At 36.7% G+C, this 22,003-nt stretch overlaps 1 protein-coding gene across 4 annotated transcripts in view; it reads left to right on the top strand.

The window, feature by feature from the left end:
* b3gat1a (beta-1,3-glucuronyltransferase 1 (glucuronosyltransferase P) a) overlaps window positions 1–16,209 on the top strand; it is a 71,549-nt gene extending 55,340 nt beyond the window's left edge. For 3 of the 4 annotated variants that reach the window (XM_026287647.1, XM_026287648.1, XM_026287649.1), the window contains 5 exons: window positions 875–946; window positions 1,038–1,546; window positions 6,525–6,821; window positions 15,162–15,265; window positions 15,437–16,209. In XM_026287647.1, the coding sequence (XP_026143432.1) occupies window positions 875–946; window positions 1,038–1,546; window positions 6,525–6,821; window positions 15,162–15,248 (965 nt within the window). In that variant the 3' untranslated portion in view covers window positions 15,249–15,265; window positions 15,437–16,209. The remainder of the gene's footprint in view (window positions 1–874; window positions 947–1,037; window positions 1,547–6,524; window positions 6,822–15,161; window positions 15,266–15,436) is intronic. The other variant, XM_026287651.1, reaches the window with a different exon arrangement.
* The last annotated feature ends 5,794 nt before the right edge of the window (window positions 16,210–22,003 follow it).

The following is a 22,003-nucleotide window of genomic DNA, read 5'->3' as shown; positions in this document are numbered from 1 at the left end:
AAAACAATGTCTACTGCTGATTTCAGTATTTATTTTTATTTTTTTTAATTAATTTATAGAGTTTATTAAGATACATTTTAATGAGTATTATTATAGTTGATCTCCCCCGTTTCTCACACCCATCACTATGTTGCCCTTTTCCATTGGCCCAGAGTTTGCAGGTGCTGTATGAATATAAAACTTGTAGCAAGCAGATTTAAGTACAGTCTTAATAATTTATTTTTTAAATCCAATATATGACGCTGTTACAGTATATATAGCCTTGTGCAAACACACTAAGAAAAAAGGGCATTTCAAAAGAGTCCTGGCTCAGGGTCCTTTTTCCAATCATAGCCTCCTTCTCTCCTCCTATTTGTTCTTATTTAAAAAGCATTATTGTAATTATATCGGACCACTCAGGATGTATTCCAAGTCTTTCGAGGCCAAACAATTGCCTTATGTGAGAAATACCCAAATGTGATCAGCATGCCCATCCACTCTAATCCTCATATCCTGGGAACATTCGTGCATTGCCATCTGAAGAAACATTACCACAGCTTAGATGCCAAATACTATTCCCATGAATACAGTGAGTCATATTGACATTACTGATGCTATTGTTAGCACTATTAACTTATATGCTGCATTTAGATACTTTTTTGTATAATTATGCCAAAATATTCTCTAAAATATCTCCTTTTGTGCTTCAAGGAAGAAAGAAAGTCATACAGGTTTCTAAAAGACATACGAATTTTAATTTTTACCTGAACTATCTCGTTAAGAATTCAAGAGCAGATCATGCAGAACCTGTGCTTTATGGGTTTGAATCAGTGCCTTCCACCCCTGTGGAGTAACTGTATTATGATCTCACGGTTCCTGCTCTCACCCTCTCCAGTCTGTCACCATCTAGTAAAAGAGATCTTAATCATACCAGAGCGTCTAACCATCCACCGGCAACGGCTAGCAGGTATTCCTCTAAGGTTTGTGGCATGCGTCAGACATAAAGAGAGCAGCCCTGGGGTGTGCTAATGTCTTAATTCTCTTTCTCTGTCTGGCAGATGATGGGACGGAGACGAGGCACGAGACAGGCCCAGCCACGGACTCGAAGGAATACTGCTCACAGGACAAGGACATAGTGGAGGTGGTCCGTACAGAATACGTCTACACAAGACCTCCGCCCTGGTCTGACGTGTTGCCCACCATCCACGTCATCACTCCGACATACAGCCGCCCTGTGCAGAAGGCCGAGCTAACGCGATTGGCTAACACCTTCCTCCATGTTCCCAACCTGCACTGGATTCTGGTGGAGGACTCTCAGAGGAGAACTCCACTGGTCACGAGGCTTCTGAGGGAAACGGGGCTGAACTACACACACCTCAATGTGGAGACCCCACGGAACTACAAGCTGCGAGGGGACACGAGAGATCCCAGGATTCCACGGGGCACCATGCAGAGGAACCTGGCTCTAAGGTGGCTACGGGAGACCTTCAACTCCAACAGCAGCCAGACAGGAATCGTCTACTTTGCAGATGATGATAATACATACAGCTTGGAGCTGTTTGAGGAGGTGAGTTAAGACAGGGGTAATAATCATCTCCAAGCTTTGTTTGAGTGCTTCGACTGCATGATCATTTGACGTTATGTATTATATTCCCATAACTCTCCTTCTGTGAAATATTCATTTAATTCCATAACCATTATATGCATAGTTCACCCAAGAATTAACATTTTGTCACCATTTACTCACCCTCGGGTTTTCCTGTGGACAACCAAACTAGTTATTATGAAGGTTGTTTCAGCTCCATATGAAGAATGTCAATGGGACTCCAAACTTTCAAGCTCTAAAAAAGACATTAAGACATTTGGGTAACCATTACTTGGATCTTGTTATGCTATAGGTACATAAACACTTGTCAGGACTTTCTTCAAATTAAACACCTTTCAAATCCTCTGAATTTTGGGACGCTGCTCTGAAAAGAAAAATCATTGATGGTGGGTGGTGAAAAATGATCAGGCACATACTTCTGAAACACTGGCAACAAAAGACAGAAGACTATAATTAGGGTGGAACAAAAGCTGCCATTTCTGTTGATATATGTGGGTTGTACATTTTAAAAGATTAATATTCATACTTTACATACTTTCAATAGCATGCTACTTTCCATGGAGAGTGTAAAATGCAGAATTCACCTTTTAAATCAGGCCTGGCCTTTGATAATATGCGTATAGTATCATGGTAATGTATAACATTTGTTTACATTAATCACTGTTGATCTGTAGAGTCATGCATTTCATTACATTTACATTTTCTTATACTGTACATTTTCATGTGGAAGAGACTTCCTAATTTCGTTTGTGATCAAGCTATAATTGGTAGACCCCCTGCAGTACCGCTGCAGATCCCCTATGCTCTGTGGACTTTGTTGAAAATACTTGTTCTAAATATTAAATCTAAGAAAATGTATCAGAGTTTATAATTCATATATAATGTATTTGAATAGCAACCTTCTCAAGATAAACAAGTTTCAACCCCACTCTGGGCTTTCATGTTCCTATCTAACTAAGAAGAGCCGTAGCTGTGTGCGTCCTGAAATCAGTGACCCACAATGAGAAAACATCTCACGAAAAGACGGTAATTCCTTTTACTTCCTGAAATGAAGATATAGTAACAGTTCATGAATAATGCATTTGGCCTTGTTAAAAACAACCATTCCTGCCAGGGTGAATTAATTATTAAGCTCTTATTAAAAATGCTTAGGCAGGCACTCTGAATGACAGGGTTTATTTACAGATGCTGTGTGTTTTTACCCCCATTCTCTTGGCTTACTTTTCCACTATTGACTCACTGGAAGTGCTTTGAGCTCAAGGGACACAGGCCACTTTCCTCTCTCCTCTGTGACTACTTTGACTTGACAGAATCATTTCAGCATATCCAATTCTGAATAATGAGTCATCTGCATGTACGTCTAGGTCAGGCCTCCTCCCAAAAATGTGGATACGAAAAAAAAATCTACTGTACAAAAATAAAACAAAACATACCGCACAGTATAAAAAGCATAGTTTGGGGTAACCGCCGAAAACCCAGGAAAATGTCACACTATGGAAGACTACATTAATTGTGATTGGCTGATTACTCTTGTAATGCAATACCGGCCACTTCTGACGCTTGCAAACAGCAAAAAAATTGGCATAAGTCAAACTGATGGCAAGACTACTTCATTACAGACTGACCACTCAGAAATGAATTGCATTGGACTGGAGTATTTGCTAAAAGAAAAAGAAAAAAAGAAAAGTTTTTCTATCTTGTTTCACAGATCGTGTAGTGCCCCATTGCAACCCTAACACCCAGTAGTGTGTTTAGGCACCATGCAACCCACACCCCGGTGGAAATTGAGAACAGGTATTTTTTTGCACCGGTGTGTAATTGGGTCAATACCGAACTACCCATAAGCTTCAGGACAAACAATACTGTTATTGATACTTGCGTTGTTTTATCTCTGTATTCTTCTGTTAATGATGAATTAGAAGCTGTTCTCATAAACCGATCTCAAGCTGATGATGTGTCTGCCGTCAGAGCTTTGGCATGACATGCAGCAGCACCATCTCAATCTCTGTCCGATGCGGGTAAAATAATTATAAAGCTAAAGGTGAAATGAAATGCATATTTCTTTATTAAATAACTTACAAAATAATTTGAAAACTTTCTGTGAGGCATAATTTTACAAACAGCACAAGTGAATCTCTGCAAGCTCTCTGTCTTTCCCTCTCAGAATGTGCAAATGGCTTCATATCACCACATGACGACTGCACTATAAGCTTCACACTGCACGGTTGACACAGGAATTGTTACAGTTTACATGCATCATCACTAAAGTTTATAGTTTGCATTGCTTTTTAAGTTGCCAGTGTTTAAACCATTCAGCACTCATGCGCTCTCCAGAGACTGTGCTCATGCACACTCAACAAATGTAGTTTTATAACAAAGTACGGGAGGAGCAGTCGCAGTTCATTAACCTGATTAACACAAGTGGAGACCAATCAGTAATCAACTCATGACAATGTATAAATAACAGCAGAACCTACCTCTGTTCATTGACAGTTTTCAGCATCCCTCCCCCCCCCCCCATTCTCCTCACCATAGATCCATCTACTCTTACCACAACCGGGGGGAGTACTCTGGGTTCGGGCCACATCCCGAGCTCGGAGCCCTCCACCCAGACAGCACGCCAAATACGCATAACCTTACTGAATTAATATACGTAGAAGTGAACTCGTGAATTGCCCCACTGTAAAAACCAAAATACACAGCATGTTCAAACATTTAATTACATATTTTTGATAATAAAAAAAAGTAAAAAAAATTCCCCACTCCACCACTCAAATTAAAAAACAGTCCTCCCTCCCACAAGAGTCACCTAAGAGGGAAATTCACTCAATTTTCAAAAATGAAATTCAGGCCCTGAATGAATGTCTGTTAAAATCTTGATTAGAGTGTCACTATAATTCTGCATGTTAAAAAAAGCTTTCTTTATCATGTAGATAAAAACAGATAAAACAGAGGAACACTTTCAAGAAATCACACTTGCTCCCTGAGTCAATATGTAAATTTTTTTACAATAAAAATGGCTAGAGTTTCCAGAATTATCTATTACATTCTGTTGTGCTACTATGCTATGTGTCATGTTTAAATATGTGGTGCTATGTTATGCTGAGGAAATCTCTTTCTCTCCCTCTTTAATGGACCTTTTTATTTTAAAAGTGTACTTTATGTGCCTTTTTCTGTTTGCTTGGAGGCATCTGTAAACTGCAGAAATACAATAATTAGAAATTTTTTTTTTTTTTTTGCAATGTTTACATTTCGGCTAACACCTGAAAACACATGCTAATATGTGACCATGCACCAAAAAACCAGTCGTGTATCTGTAGCAATAGCCGACAATACATTGTATGGGTTAAAATTATTGATTTTTCTTTTCTCTCCTTAGGATATTAAGTAAAGATCATGTTACATGAAGATATTTTGTAAACTTATTATCATAAATATATCCAAACATATTTTTTATTAGTAATATGCATTGCTTTACTTTTGTTGAAAGTAAAATGTAAATGGTGTTCCATAACCAGGAAACCATGTAAATGTCAGAAAACAAAAATTCTAAGATTAACTGCTTCTGAAGTTATAAGTCCACTACACACCACCATCTATAGGTTCTCTCATTTTCCTCAGTTCAGAATTCAGCGTGAAGCACTTTAAATGAGGCAAAAAGCAGAAAACAGCCGTTCATTATGTTAAACTAGGGCAGCCTAGCTTCAGCAGCCCTCCCCAATGACAGCTAGTTTAGAAAAGATTAATGTCATCCTGAATCTGCAACGAGCATGCATCCTTTTCAACACTTTCCCATTTCCAGTTGTTTTTGTTTTTTCACCAACAGGTACAGAAAATCAATCTCTCTTTCTTTAATGAAAAATGGCAGTGGCACAATATAATATTAGTCTCTGCGGAAGTAATTGGATTGAGGGTGACATTTTGGTCAGGACTGTTCACTTAAAGCCTAATATGGTGAGGAAGGGTCACAATCAATTACTTGAGCTACATTTGGATCACTGTGGATAGCCAGTAACAGTTCAGTCAGCAAAACCATCCTTTACATTTAGCTGAGACGTAAACAACTTATTTATTTATTTTTACAAACATGTAAGCAAGTGCTTTTCGTAAATGAGAAAGAGGCACAGTGTTCCTTTCCATCTCCAGTTCTTTTGTGGTTCTTTGTAAAAGCTTCCCTTGGATACAGTGGGCGATGCATTATGGGTATAAAGACAACTGCTTCACTCTCCCGTTCTAGCCTTCACTATTCATTATGCAGTCTTCTTTTATGATGTGGACCACTTGCATTGGGCGGCACACAAAGCATTTGGATGTAGGAGTGTAGGGAGTGTTTGAAGCAGGAAGATTAAAGCCAAACCTGTTCACCTCCCGTGACCTGCTCAGGATGAATCCTGCTGTTAAAATCTATTTGTTTGTATGTCTGAGTCACTACACTGTCCAAAACATGATCCTAAGGTGTCCAATCAGGCCTGTGTTGTCTCTATAGTGTGAAGGTGTGAAAGCACACTATGAACTGCAGGTGAACTGACAAGAACATGATGAAAGTTTTGTGCCATGTTTGTACAACAGGTTTGTACAACCATTTTTTTTTTCAGTCCAAAACACAAAATTTAAGCAGAATTCACTACAGCAACTTTCCTAAACAATTGTGCTTGTGTCCCTGACTACATTTTTATTTTTTTTTGGTGAATTTCTTGCATGCAATGACAAAAGATTATATTTCCGGTAATTTGTTTAAAAAACTGGTAACACATTTAAAACTACCTTTCAGAAGTTTATGCATCACTCGTTGCGTGGCTTTGTCGTGGTCACCTATAAAAATCATACAAAGTTCACCTTTAATGTTTTGAAAGAAATCACTTTTGTTCACCAAGATTGCATTTTTTATCAAAAACTTTAAACTTATGAAATACTAAAAAATACTCTTTCTTTTCTGCAGATGCGATCAACTCGTAAAGTATCAGTGTGGCCTGTAGCGTTTGTTGGAGGTTTACGTTACGAGTCTCCAAAGGTCAATGCAGCAGGAAAAGTATATGGATGGAAAACAGTATTCGACCCTCACCGGCCCTTTGCTATCGACATGGCAGGGTTTGCCATCAACCTGCGGCTCATTCTGTTTAAGCCTCAAGCCTACTTCAAGTTACGAGGGGTGAAGGGAGGCTACCAGGAGAGCAGCCTGCTCAGAGAGCTGGTCACTCTCAGTGACCTGGAACCCAAAGCGGCCAACTGTACTAAGGTGAGGAAACATTGCTTTGACTATGCCATTAATGACTCAACCTTATTTTGTACCAAACCCATGTGGAGGCTTTCTAGAAAAACATAAAAATGCATTTTTTTTTTTTTTTTTTACATTTGATATCATTCGCTAAGCAGGTGTACAAGAAAGACCCCCCCCCCCCCACCCCCAATAACTTCTCCTCTCTTCTCTGATTACATGGGTACTATCATGAGGGCGGGACAACCTTTCACTCACATGAGATCACAGCAATAGCAAATAAACCAATCAATTACGAATCAAGTCCCACCCTACATTTTTCTTGTTCAAGATGCTGTTTCACTAAGATATATGTGACCTCGTCTGTGAAAACCCAGATTTTGTTATTTTCATTAGCAATTAATTTATCCTATCAAATGTAAAGAACATTTTGTGATAATAGAACCCTGATGTCTTTATTATTGATAATGTTTTTGTCCAAAAAGCATAAAAACATTGAAACAAATGGGGGGAACCACAAGAGCTTGATTAAAGCAACAATTAACAAGTCAATTCACTGAAACTATTTGTATAACTTTATTATTAAAATGAAATCGGTAATGCGTTAATCATAATAATAAATATATAAATTAATATATAACATGTTAGTAGATAATCTCAATCATGTCTTTCTGGGCTTTTGTGCAACGTCTGGAGTAGGCTAAATTCAGGACAAAAAAAAAGATAAATAATAAAAACAAGTATTGAATTATCAACGTAAATATATTTGTTACAAAAAATTGATTATTGTTAAAGCTATAAAAACTGTTCATTCAAGAGCAGCGAGCTATTCCCTTATTGTTTGATTTATATTAATGACACAGGAGACAGCAGGTTTACAGTGTTTTATAGAATAGTTTTTTTTTTTTTAAATCAATGTAGAATTTCTATACTTCTCTGTGTTGACCTGATCATCACTCTTTCGTGTGTTAAACACAATCGACTACATATAAACAACTTCATTTTAATGAAAAATAACAAGTGGAAAAATATATCATAATCTCTGACAAAGACACTATTATAAACTAGGTTAGTAGATCATTCAGCAGCAAAAGATACTCAAGATTCTAGAAAAATCACGGGTGCACAATAATTTCATAAATTCATAAATTTCATAAAAAATATTTTATTTACAAATAAAAGAGAAAAAGTCTCAAATCTGGTAAAATGTACATATTGCTCTTTGTATTGTTGTAAAATACATCAACGTAAAAACAAGCATTTACATTTATATAGAAACATAAAAGACGTTTCTTTTAAATTTATAGCACAGTAATATGGGCAGCAACAAATCATAGACAGGACAGAACAAGAAAAACTATTAATAATCTTTGCTCAGAAAAGTATTACAATAGTAAAGGTTCCATTGCGTCCCAGAGCCTTCATTCTCCTGTGGGCAGAATGATGAGCTTGAAACAACACGGAGTCACAGTGTACAGGCTGCACAACAACTCCAAGTCCACATAGAAAAGTTAGTGCAACACACAAGCAGCTCTGCTCGTGTTCATCTTCAGTTCTCTCTTCACAGCAGTTCAGTCAGTGTACTCTTTGAGTAAATGAATTACTCCACTATATTGGTTAATTTCGACTTAGAGAGAGTGTCAGCCATCTCAAAAAGTGATTAATATAAGTAATTTATGGATTAATGCTTACTGGTGACGTGAACCGTTTCAAATGATTCAGTCCAATTTGGTGAACTGGTTCAACCGGTTCACTAAGAAGAGCCGGTTAAATTTGTGAACCGGACATAACTAATACAAAAGGGAAGAGATATTGATACAGTATGTAGTGTATTAAATGTGTACGTTAGTTTAGTGAGCCTTTTCTTTTTACTATGCACTCTTGAAAAGAGTTTCATCGTTTTGACTGTAGTAACCGAATGCAAAATGCAGTGTGATTGCTGAATAGAGGATGACAGACAGCCGCAGCGGAAAAAGAAGAGTTTATGTGAACTTTAATTGAATGACTTCAATATTAATCTGCAACTCACATGAAACTATGTAACAGCTTCAGAACACTTGAAATATGTTCACGAAAATGTTTTTGTGAGAATAACACTGAATAGTATACGCACAATATCAGATTTGAATAGGTCTCCCTGGCCGATACCCGATTCAAAGAAAATGCTAGTATCGGAGCTGATACCAATCTCAAGTATCAGATCGATGCATCCCTAGTTGCGTATTAGGGCTGCTTGATTATGGCAAAAATCATAATCATGATTATTTTGGTCAATATTGTAATCACGAATATTTAACACGATTATGAGGGGGCAATATGTCCTAAACTGTATATGAGTGATTTATTTAAAGATAGTGATACATATGTATTTCCTGTAAATAAGGTTGCTATGACATATACATTGTAGAGACCAGTGGAATTTAAACAAACAAAAAGTCAAGGACAAATACAATAGAATAAAAAGATACAAACCAAACTGTGCTTAATTTTTTTTTTTTTATGCAAGTCTCAAGCAGTATGATTATTTAATTTATTCACTGTACTATTTATTACTAATGTCTCATTTCAGTTTAAGTTTGGCTTTAGTTTTGTATTTATTGCAGTTTGTATGTAAAGGTTCATGTAAGCGTGGTACAGCCTACTACAGAAATGAATAATCAAATGTAAAATCAAACATAACCCGCTGTCCCTTTAAGATCTGCACGGATCCAAATTACTGTTGTGTGCATATTTTCATTCTCAACTCTTTACGTTCATTTATAACATGACCGAGGAAGGTATACATGAATAATCACCAAGCGCAGCATTTTGACACATATTTGCATGTATTTGACCGATTAGGCTCGAACCTTGAGATAAGAGATGACTTTACATGTCCGTGTTCTGTTGTCTCTGAACGCATATCTCTTCCTGAGGAGCAGTGCAAGTTCTCTTTCATGCTTTTAAAAACATGAATAAATATACTTAGATAAATCAAGCACGTCCCATTTTGCAAATGTCACGTTACATGATTTTACTGATTTGCATGGGAAATTGGGCTATTATGGAGGAACGAAAGTGCAGCGCTGCAAAAGGGGGTGGAACTGGGCACAATAATTGTTTTATCTCGATTATTGGATTTTCATAATCGTAGGAGGACAAAATATATTAATTGCACAGCCCTATTACATATGTAACCCTAGTTTCCTGAAAGAGGGAACGGAGAAGTCACTTCGTGATTCACGAATTGGGATCTCCCTTCGAGGGAACAATTTCCTTAGAGTGTAAACTAAACGAGCCAATTCACATTGGCATGTGATGTTTGCATCCAGCTGCCGCTAATCACAGTGTGAGCATAAAAAGGTAGCCAGTGCAATGCATAACATGTTTTTGCTGAGGAGCAGAAACAGGACCCAAGAGGGGGCTGGGGAGGATTTAAACTTCTAGCCCCCCAAGGAACCTGATGACCAGATAAAGCTTCCCTACCGACTTCCTTCGACAGTAGAACTGTGATCTCTGCATGCAAGACAGGAGCATCGGCCGCTCAGAGCTCGAGGTCAGTAGTGGTTTGGAGCTCTTTCAGAACGTCTCGATCATGACCACCCTCATGCTTGTCCTTCATTGCCTTGGCCTGATGAACCTGCAGTTACACCATAGCGTGTAAGGCGGAGGCAGCTGGATGCAATCATCGCATGCCAATGTCCATTGGCCCGTTTAGTTTAAACTTGAAGTAGATTGGTCTTTTGAAGCGAGATCCCAATTTGTTGGTCATGACATGACTCATAGTGACCAACTAAAAGGTAACTGAAACATCAGATGCAAGTACTTTGCTTCTGAAGGACATACAAAACTTGTTTGTTCTAGATTATGCAACTTGCTGGGTTTTCACAGACGAGGTCACAATAGGGAAGAAAATACCATCACAACTTCTGTTTCAAGTCAACTTTAAGAATCATTTGTCACTGTGGTTGCATCGAGGATGAGTTTGAGCTGGATCTAGTTGCAGCAGTAAAATTCTTATTAACAATAACTAAAATTAGCAATCACTCAGCAGAGAGATCAAGACACAGGAACAGAATAACCACTTAAAACTGACATAAAAACAGAATTTGGAGCTCAGTAAAACTAAACCAAAACAGAACCAAAACGATTTGGAGAGAATTGGGGGCACTGGAAGTACACATTTTTTTAAAGGGGGGCACTGAGGTGTTCTTGGGTGCCATCAGTGAAAACTTTGGAAATGTTCTATTAAATAAAAGTTAAATAGGATTAACAAATCAGATTTGATCATTTTACAAATGTCCCATTTTTTCTAGAATTAGGGATGTATTTAGGTTACTTTAGAGTACTTGTAAGCAAACTTTGAAATCACAAAATTTATGAAATAGTACAGTAGGGTTTACATTTCTTCAATTTGCATGTGTAAATGGGGTGTTTACCCACCAGTATGTCAGAAAGAAGGGAATTCAATGCATTCTCAAAAAAAAAAAAAAAAACAAACAAACACGTGTTTTCTACAACTAATTAGGGAAAGTGTTCAAATGCTCCATGAATGGAAGAACATACTAAAATCTCTTTTGTAAAAATGTCCCAGTGGATATGTTCAAAAGATGATTTTTTTATTTTGTCTTTTAAAATTTGGGGTAACAAGGTGTATCAGCATCTCAACAACAATGAAGCTGTAGCTATGAAAATCATCAACATGCTCAACACAACTTTGTAAATGAATGTTATTACACTTATTTCAAAACAATTTACTGTAAAAAGTACTTCACTGCCTTTTTGATAAATTCAATGATACCATACATTTGAATTGCTGCAAATATAACAACATTCCTAATTCTAAACACAAAATAATAATCAACTTTAATATTCACTGAGGACAATTAGATTGCGTTACATTTAATGGGGACGGTGAGGGACCTGGATAATTGGTAGGCAGCCGCTAACCCAAAAAAAGGTTGAGAACCACTGATCTGAATGTTTTTTTTTTAAGTCTTGAGCATTCAGAAATATACTAGGCTAGATAAAGAATAAGCTTTTATGTACTGTATGTGTGAACTATTTCATACATGAATCCAAATCTCTCTCCTCCTAAAATACACCTAAGGACAACTGTAAAAAAATAAAAAATAAAATAAAAAAAAAACTACTGTTTCACAGTGTCTCACGCTCTTAGTACTAGCTCTTTTTTTTTAAGCAATTTTGGAACAATTTGTTTTGCCACTTCTCACATTACTGACTTGCCAGAATGAATCACTTCTGTTGTAGCGTTCATCATTAGTCCCTTTGAGAAAAAAATGCCTTATACTTGTAAATGCATTATATAATGACACAAAAACCTGTGTGTGCATATGAGACTGTGTGCATAAGCATATACAAAAAAAAAAAGAAACTGGCTAATTGATGTTTTAATTGGTAATTTGTGAAGGGACTGACTAATTGAGGCATTAATTGATGTTACTGAGCTTAAGGATGCCTAATTTAAAATGAGACTTAACCAGGATTGAAACATTTAGAGGCAGACAAATGAGAACCAATTCCTGGACTCGCTGTCTGTTTACCCCCAAAAATAGAACAGGTGCACAAATACACCTGCATACACATCGCATCTTGTTTCTAGAAAAGATGAGATTCCATGAACTGCATTCCACTGGAGCAACTCAACAAACGCACCATTATTTCAACCTCCGCGAGCAACTCAAGTGGAAGTGGGGCCTCCAGACCCCATCTCAACACTATTAGAAATTATTCATGAGGCAATGAGCAAATGACAGTGGTTTCTGAAAGACAGCAACAAGGGAAATGGAAAAGAAAAGATGAGTCAGTGTTTCTACCTCTGGACATTAACAGCAACTTCCAGGAAGTGTAATGAGGCAGATTATATTTTTGGTACTGATTGCTTTATCTTAATGGCATAAATAGGTAGAGTAAAAATAGGACACATTGTCTCTTTATCTTTTTTCCATGCCAAGAGACACATTTAGACAAACACACACAATATCTATAGCTCATTTCAGTTCTTCAGATCTGTGCCCAGAGAGATGTTCTGATAGAGATGCTCTACACTCCAAGAGGATCACCATGCTAAATTTGGAGATGTACTATGGATGGTACACTGTTGCTAAGGAGAAACTATATATCTGTGAGTGTTTTGAGCACTTCTGTGTAGGAGGCGGCTAACAGCAGATGATAGGACAAAAAGTGAACTGAAAGACTTTACAACAACTTAACTAAAAGAACAACTTGACAAAGAAGAGTGTTCAAGAACAGAACTACAAAACAATCAAAGGGAAAATAAGCAACATAAATATCAAAACAAAACAAAGGCACAAAGACAGGCGGTACTTAAAGGGATACTGCACCGTGTTTTCATATTAAACTATGTTTTTCCCTTACCTAAGACGAGTTGATATATAACTCTCTCGTCTCAGTGCAATCACTCAATCGCTTTGGCGCGCGGTGACACTTTGAAAGCACTTAGCTTAGCCCATTCATTCAATATGGGCCAAGCAGAGAAGCTACCAAACACCTCCACGTTTTCCTTATTTAAATACAGTTACTCGCGTAGTGTAACTCGACCTAGGATGGTAACACAAAACAAAACGTTGCGCTTTTCTAAGCGTGTAAAATGGATAATTATATCGTGTGGCAGAAATGGCAAGTGCTTGTAAGCACTTCGTCTTGGCGCAGTAATATCTTCACTAGAGGGAGTGGGGGCCGGTGAGAGGATTTTTCACGAGTGAATATATAGTTATCCATTTTACAGGCTTAGAAAAGCACAACGTTTTGTTTTGTGTTACCGTCCTAGCTGTAACTGTAACTGTATTTAAATAGGGAAAAACATAGTTTAATATGAAAACACGGTGGAGTATCCCTTTAACAGTATTCATGTTGGTTTCAAATGGTTTAAATTTAGTATGGTTTTTAACTATTATATATAAAATTTCTGTCCACTTTATTGGGTACACATTGATAGTACCAGGCTGGACCCTCTTTTGCCTTCAGAACTGCCTTAATTCTTTGTGGCATAGATTTTAACAAGGTGCTGGAAACATTACTTATATGTATTGACTAGGGTTATGGTACTGAAACCAGGGTTCCAATATGGCATCGGAACCTATGGAACCGGTATGCACCGAACAGAATCAGAATGCAGATTTCGGTGCCTCTTAAATGCCTCAGCGATCGATTGAAATATTTTCTCTGGTTGTCCGAAATTTAGCCTACTCAAGAAGCATGGGCGTTGCTAGGCATTTTTAGCGGGGCTATAGCATTAGCCATAACTGTACTCAAATTCGCGATCGCCTCAGTGTGAGTCCACTTAAATTTCATATGAAAACGGCGGCAGACCTTTCTCCTTATACGACCTATCTTATTATAAAAATGTATGGCAAAATGAATGTTTGGAAATGTAAACTGATATTTCCTACTGACACATTACAGCAAATATAAATAACTGGCTTGAAACCTTTTTTTGGGGTGAAAATACTAGTGTGCCTAAGACTTTTGCACAGTACTGTACTTTACAAACGACATTGTTGCTACTTTATAAAGAATTACCATACAGTCATTCACAGAACTGATTAAAGACGGTGACAGACAGCACTCATTTTAACTAAATATCAGAGTGATTGACAGAGATACAGTAGAAATATTGTTTGTGGTTTTGGATTAAATAAAGACCCAGATCATGAAATACATTTATTAGACTTATAGTAAGGGAAGCTTGGCAAATGAGAACATCCAAGGAGTGTGGGAAAACTATGGATTTATTTTAAATATTTTGTAATCTTCTTTAATGTTATCCATCTGTTTTTTTTTTTTTTTTTTTTTTTTTTTTTATTAGATCGGTTCTGGCACCGGTACCATTTCAAAAGTATCGAAATGGCACTGGTATCATAAAAAACCCAATCAAAACCCAACCCTATTATTGACATTCCAGCATCACGCAGTTGCTGCCGATTTTTTGGCTGCACATCCTGGATCTGAATCCCTCATTCCACTGCATCCAAAAGGTGCTCTTTTCCTGTTGTTTACACCAAATTCTGACCCTACCATCTAAATGTTGCAGTAGAGACTGAGGCTCATCAGACCAGGCTTATATTTTTCTAATTTTACTGAGCCCGTACAAATTGTAGCCTCAGTTTCCTGTCTTTGCTGACAGGAATGGCACCTGGTATGGGCCTCTGCTGCAGTAGCCCAAACTGTGTTTTAATACAGAATTGAAAACATGGAATATAAAAAGCAATTTCAGTGTAGTTTGAAATAAATATACATAAATAGATCCAGACTATGATTGACCTAGCTTTATACAGCTTATCATCACAAAATCAAATTCTCCTCTTTCATAAACCATAATGTTTGGTTTTTTAATTACAGATTCTTGTGTGGCACACACGAACAGAAAAACCTGTACTGGTGAATGAAGGCAAGAAAGGCTTTACGGACCCAAACGTGGAGATCTGACATCTGCTTCCGTGTTGGTAATGAAAAAGCAATCTGTTCAGACTTAATCATCTCGGTTTCACTGAGCAAATATGGGGTCATTGAAGGACATGAACCATGCATTTAAAATGCATCTGGCCATGCTAAGAGACAGAAGTGTGGCTCTACACAGATGTACCACTGAACATTCCTTTTACTTTGTGTTGCAGGGATGCTTCCAGAAGGACCCAAAAGAGGATGGCAGGGAGATATTACCTACTACCACATTTTTTAACAGTTTGGATGCTTTTTCCTGTAAACCACAACTAAACAAGCTCAACAAAATGGACCTATTATTCTAAAGCACAGATTAGTCTTTTTAAGGCAATATCGTCAGTATTTTGCAAGAATAAAACCAGAGGGCACTAGACAGAAAGAAAAATGTGATATATATTTATGAGAGAACATCTGAGAACTGATAAAACTGCTCACTTCCACGATTTTATAAACTCTGCATTAAGAAGAGACAAAAAAAAAGTAAAAAAAAAAAAAAGGTTTGCAACAGTCTCGAAGGCTGACCAAGAGAGAACGGTCATCCATTTATGAACGTCGATGTTCCTTCACGTCTAATGAACTGATACTTAAACATAAAGAAGGGAATGTCTTCTTTTTTATTTACATAATGTGTATTTGAAGGTTCTGTTTTTGTCGTTTACATTACTGTCTTGCTAGCACAGCACTACTGATATTTTGCCTCAGTTCAAATTCAGCGTCACTTTGCGGTTTTAAACCAGTTCTATCATACACCAGGGCTAGCTGCTAGACTGGATTTAGAAATTACAAAGTTGTAACACAGTTCTCATGACTAAGACCTAAATGATATGAATAGCACTTGAATTTGTTCCTGTGTGTCCATTGTCCCTGTTAGGACATGCGTTGTAAATATAACTTAAAGATGAACAATCGGAGACTTTAAAATAAAGTGATCTAGCATTCAAAAGAACAAGCAATGTAACTACTGTATTTGTACTAAAGTAAGAATCCATAGTTTACTATTACAACATCCATAAGATTTCACCCATTCACAGTGGTCTTACCAAAGTAGATGGAGCTGATGGTAGGGTTTCACAATGTTAGTATTCAGTATTAATCGGGCTATCCTCCGAGAGCAGACCAGAGTCTGCCTCAGTAAATATTCAGATGTATTTATATGTCAAACCGTAGCTTTGGGCTTTGCAGAGGGGATCTGTCATGAAGACATGTTGCTTTACTAATGAAGCTATACTGTAATACTAACACCTGGGAATCTAGAGTGAACAAAATGTCTGCTCGCAAAAAGGAAAGCTATTTTCTTTTATCAAAAGCTGTGACCATGTGAATATTCAAGGCACATCACTGACATTGCACATGCAAAAAATCTTAACCTGTCCTGATCTGACGATAAATCTTGCCTGATTAGCATTACACTACACTTGTGTTATCTGTTTAAGCCGCCTTTTCACTGCTTACATCAGATTATAGGCCCAAATTCATTCGCAATAATATGATCTATCCGAAAAATTAGTGTCTCCATTAGGACCACAAGTGATAGCATTAGCTCAAAGAATCTTTAGCGCCATATAACAATTGCTACCAAATCATGTCTTATTTCATTTGAAGCATGTTATAATGGCCATTGATCTGTGCTTTAGTTAGCCTACATATTTGCATAGCAAACAAATTCATTTTATCCTTTTACTTAATGATAATTTTGACAATTTTCAAACAGCTTTGTATCGCTACAGTGTTGTTAGTATATTTATGGTTAATAGCAGGATAATATATTTTGTGTCATCAAAATGAAAGTTGAGACAATAAATGGAGATATGTGCATGCATGAAACACGAGGAAAGTGTACAAATCATGTTGATTTACATATACAAACAATATTGTAAAACTATAAATCTGACTAAAAAAAATCACATAAGTTGTCCTTTAACTGATGATGGAAACCTGATTTCTCATAACAGGCACTGTGATCCACTAAGGGCGCAGGATTTTAGGATCCAATTTGAGCTTAATATTGGGACGAAATAGATTGAGAATGTCCGACTGGATTTGATTTACGAAGAGCACAAGACAATGACAAGGCGGCTTTAAACTCAAATTATAGTAAAGTATAGGTTTTTATGCATATGCAAAGATATTCTAAAACTAAAGTATACATTGGGTATACTATTGTACATACATAAAGTATATAATAAATTCTGTCATTTATTATTCAGCTTCATGTCATTCCAAACCTGTCTTGACCTCTGTTTATCTTCGGAAGACAAATTAAGATAATATTCATGAAATCTGAGAACATTCTGACCCTGCATAGACAGCAACGCAACTACCACGTTCAAGGCCCAGAAAGTTAGTAAGGACATCATAAAAATAGCCCATGTGACATCGGTGGTTCAACCTTAATTTTTTGAAGCTACGAGATTACATTTTGTGCACAAAGCGAACAAAGATAATAGATATACTGTAACACGAATCGAAGACTGACACGGAAAAGAAGTGAACTGGAATAAAGTCATTTTTGTTTTCTTTGCGCAAAAAAGTATTCTCGTAGCTTCATAAAATTACGGTTGGACCACTGATGTCTCATGAAATATTTTAATGAAGTCCTTACTACCTTTCTGGGCCTTGAATGTGATAGTTGCAGTGCTGTCTATGGAGGGTCAGAAAGCTCTCGGATTTCATCAAAAACATCTTAATTTGTTTTCTGAAGATGAAGGTCTTACAGGTTTGGATCGACATTAGGGTGAGTAATTACAATAACGGGATTTTAAGCCCAGAGACACAGCAACAATAGACAAGTGCTTGTGTGAGGAAATTAATAAATTAAATTAATAAATTAGGCATAACTAATCTCATTTAAATGAGGACAAAGACATTTATTGGTCATAAGTTCTGAAAAGAAATGGTGCAGACACTAGACAAGGATGAAAAATGCTAGTGTGCATGTCTGGAGTACATTTTGAAGTATTATGTTGGGCTTTAGATTGGCTTAAAATAAGCTTAGTTTTAAAAGAAGCAACACTGTATTGTATCACTCTGCAGCACCTATAATCACCATACTGTAAACACGTGTATCATAAAAAGTACATACACTTCTTAACCCTGAGCACAAAAAGGAAAGAAAGCAAGCCCTTCAGCAACTTCATGTTTCATCTGGAAAATACATGTACGGGTAGATCTGGGGTTTTGCTGCATTACTTGTAGCTATTCATAAACATGGTCAAGCACAAATTGTTCATATGTCTGTCCTTAGAACATTATTTGAAGAACAGAAGTTTTCCTCTGCCTGTTAAAATTCTCGCTTCATTTGGTGTCACTGAAAGGGTTAGTAATTGTGGTACTGTCACTTTAACAACCCATAATTAGCTCATCAATCAGTTATGAGGCTTAGGGTGCATAGTACATGTTTAATGGGATAAAACTTTTCAAACTTTGAGGACACAACCTCCTCCTTCTGGCATGTGATGGATTATGGCTGTAGGACGTTTCAGAAAAAGCGACTCCTCATTTCTTTGTCATTTCTGAAGTTCGTGTGAAGTCTTCAGTGAGCGCATACACATAATAACACACAGCTCTACGCTCTTATCTACGGCTAGCAAAGTACCACATCCCTACTGAGTTTCAAAAGCCTCTTGAGCTCACGGAGGCCTTCAGAGCAGCCAGACAATACACACGCAGACTAATGAAGGACGGGACTGTCATTAAACTCAAATCCTGCTCATTTTTTTTTTTTTTTGTTCTGAACTCATATCTTCTTTTATTGTGCAATTAGCAAGCTCAATCCATTAAAAGATGAAAAAAGGGGGTATATAGTAAATATAATATATAAAATAAAAAAACTGTCTGAAATGCAACCATCTTTCTGGAGACTCTTGCAATGGCTTTAATTTGATTCACACCTGTGTTGGCAGCATTTCATTAGTCTGTGGTTTATAGGGGTCAACTTCTCTGCAAGGTTTGTTTTCTTTCCATGCTCTGTAAACCACATCCATCCTTTTTTTTTCCACATTCACCTCCAAAGCACATGAGTGCATGTATACTAACACTGCAGGACAATTACCATGGCACCTGTTAGTTGCTTAAACAGTGATGCTGAGATGAAATTATTTGCTTTAGAAACGGAAGACGATTGCAGAGGCAAAGCAAAGCGTAAAGATGACACATGAACATAAGAAAAAATTGCCTTCTAGCCTGTTTCTTTTTCACAGCTGCGTCTGTTTTGTGTCAGATGCTGCCACAAACTCCCCACTTAATGTATTGTTGAAGAAAAACAACTGTTGTACGAGGTTTATGTATTTATTCTATATTGATATATTTATGTATTTATTTACATTACAGAGTCTTTTCTCATGAAGCTGAATTTACGCTCTAAGATTAAACGCCTACGGTCTGTTTCTTTCTTATTTCATGAAACACTGGCTGAGCTCAGAAACAGCACAGGCCCATTGTTGTTTTTCTCATATTGCTACTGAACTTGGACTTGATTGATGGACTGACAAAACAGGCAGCTCATTAAAAAGCTGTTGACGAAACCGACGTAGGGTATGACCTGCGAACTCGAGTCTCTGTAATCAAGGACATCTCTAATGATTTCAAATCCGGTTCCAAGCCACATTAGCACCGTTGTGTACCCATCCAAAATCATGCCAGGCGGTTTGCTCATCTTTTTTTGTAAAAGTGATCAGATTTTCCATATTGCCCACTGAGTGCTTTTGCTGAAATGAGTATGTTTGCTCGAAAACACCCACCGTCATCTTCTCTCTTGCAAGACGAAACACTTCTGCATGTTGCTCTTGTAAATGTTCTTCTTTTTGTTCCACTGATCATCTCAGAACGAAAGAGAATAAAAATGTCAGAAAATAATAAATGTGTTAGGAAAAAAGAATGTGTTTTGAGTTATTGGATATGTATTGTGTATTTGTGTTTTTTGTTGTAGCCTACATGGCCATGTCATGCACATCTTCTTAAGGAAAGACACTATACAAGCAAACCATTGTTTTTTCATGCACTGGATAATATTGAGATTTTATTACACTTTATCTATTTGCACCTGTAAATATTTCTTAATGGCTTTCTCAACAAATGAGTTATTTCTCCTGCACTGAGCCAGAATTCTCTACTTCAATATCACATGGTATATGTTTAACATTTGTTTAATTAGATTATATATATATATTTTTTTTTTTTTGAATGGCCCTTTGATTGATATCTATTAAGTCATTTTTATCTTATTAACTAGTGGCATCATGCCTTAAGTAAGAAAATGTTTATCTGGAATGATTTTTAAATATTTCAAAGATGTGCATTTCAGGTTGGTATAGCCTTCAGTCATTCTGTTAAAATTCAAAAACATTTTAGATCAACTGTGATGTTTTCTTTGGAGGCACATTTTTCTTCTATAATTTCCTTTCATAACAAGCCAACATTTCTCAATGAAGAGAGCAGATTATTTGTCACGCGGAGTGTCTAAATGCTGGACTGGAGCATCATGTGTGTTGAGAGAGAAGCAAAGTTCCAAATCCCAATCAATGCATGCTGCAACAGGCTATGTTGACTCTATTTGTTCCACTCCAGGTACTTCATTTTATCTTTTGCAAGAGAAACCCGTTTCAAGCTATCATCTGAGCAAGAGAAAACACAAACAGCCGCTCTGCAAATCACTCAGAATTGATTCTGTTTGCAAAAAAAAATAATTCCCTTGCTCTGTTTGCACTCAACATTTCACATTACAGTTTGGAAAGCAGCTCAGGCTTTGAAGACTGGAAATGTTTCATAATACATTCATTTATAAAGTAAATGGGTTATGCCTGGTATCCAGTAACATTTTGGCTTCATCATTTTTGGAAAAGAATGTACGTTTTCCCTATTTTTAGCATTCTTTCAAAATAGTGATGTTTAACTATAAGGAATACATATTGGTCAAGTTCGGGGACTCAAAAAATAATAATTATTGGTAGATTTTTCTGAAAGTATTCCACCCTGTTATAGGGACATATACTATAGTATATATAATACTTAAAGAGACTTTGGCTGAGTTCTATCATTGCTCGTAACTTTTTTTTCTAACAAAGACACTTAAAAAAATTTAATTGTGTAGTCAAGGTCATTGTATTTCTTTTTTCTTTGTCAGATCGTGATGAATGACTGAAAGTTTTTAATAAGTGTAAAGGTAGCACACTTTCCATGCTGTATACGATGATATATACAGAATTTAAATAAATATTTTGTTCTTCATGCATGACAAGCGGCCACCTACGACACAGAGAAAGCTAAAAACTACACTATATAGAAGATAATAATTTCAGAAGCGCTGCAACCGATCTCTTCCAAACACCGGATTTAGGTAGGGAGATGGTTATCATTTGTATTGGCTGCCACACCAAATCATGCACACCTGCTTGCTTTTCTGTTTAATTTAACAGCGTTTTTGTGAACTTATTGTAACACTTTACAATAAGGTTTGATTAGGTAATGTTAGTTCATGTATTAAGGTGTATTAATGTGTTAATGATTGTAAAGTACTACCTAAATGATATATTTCGAGTGTTCACTTGAAAAATATTAACAGTAGTTAATAGTAACTAAAACCACAGAAAAAGAAAAAAATATGCATTATCTAACAAAGCTAATGTGTTCCCCCAGGAAATGCAAAAAAAAAAAAAAAAAAAAAAAAAACATTTAAATATAATTTTCCTTCAATCCTATTTTTACCATCATCATGTCCCTTTAGTGGCTGTTTTAAACAAAAC

The sequence above is a fragment of the Carassius auratus genome, chromosome 18, assembly GCF_003368295.1.
Source record: "Carassius auratus strain Wakin chromosome 18, ASM336829v1, whole genome shotgun sequence".
Lineage (NCBI taxonomy): Eukaryota > Metazoa > Chordata > Actinopteri > Cypriniformes > Cyprinidae > Carassius > Carassius auratus.
This window is presented reverse-complemented; position numbering and strand designations above follow the sequence as displayed.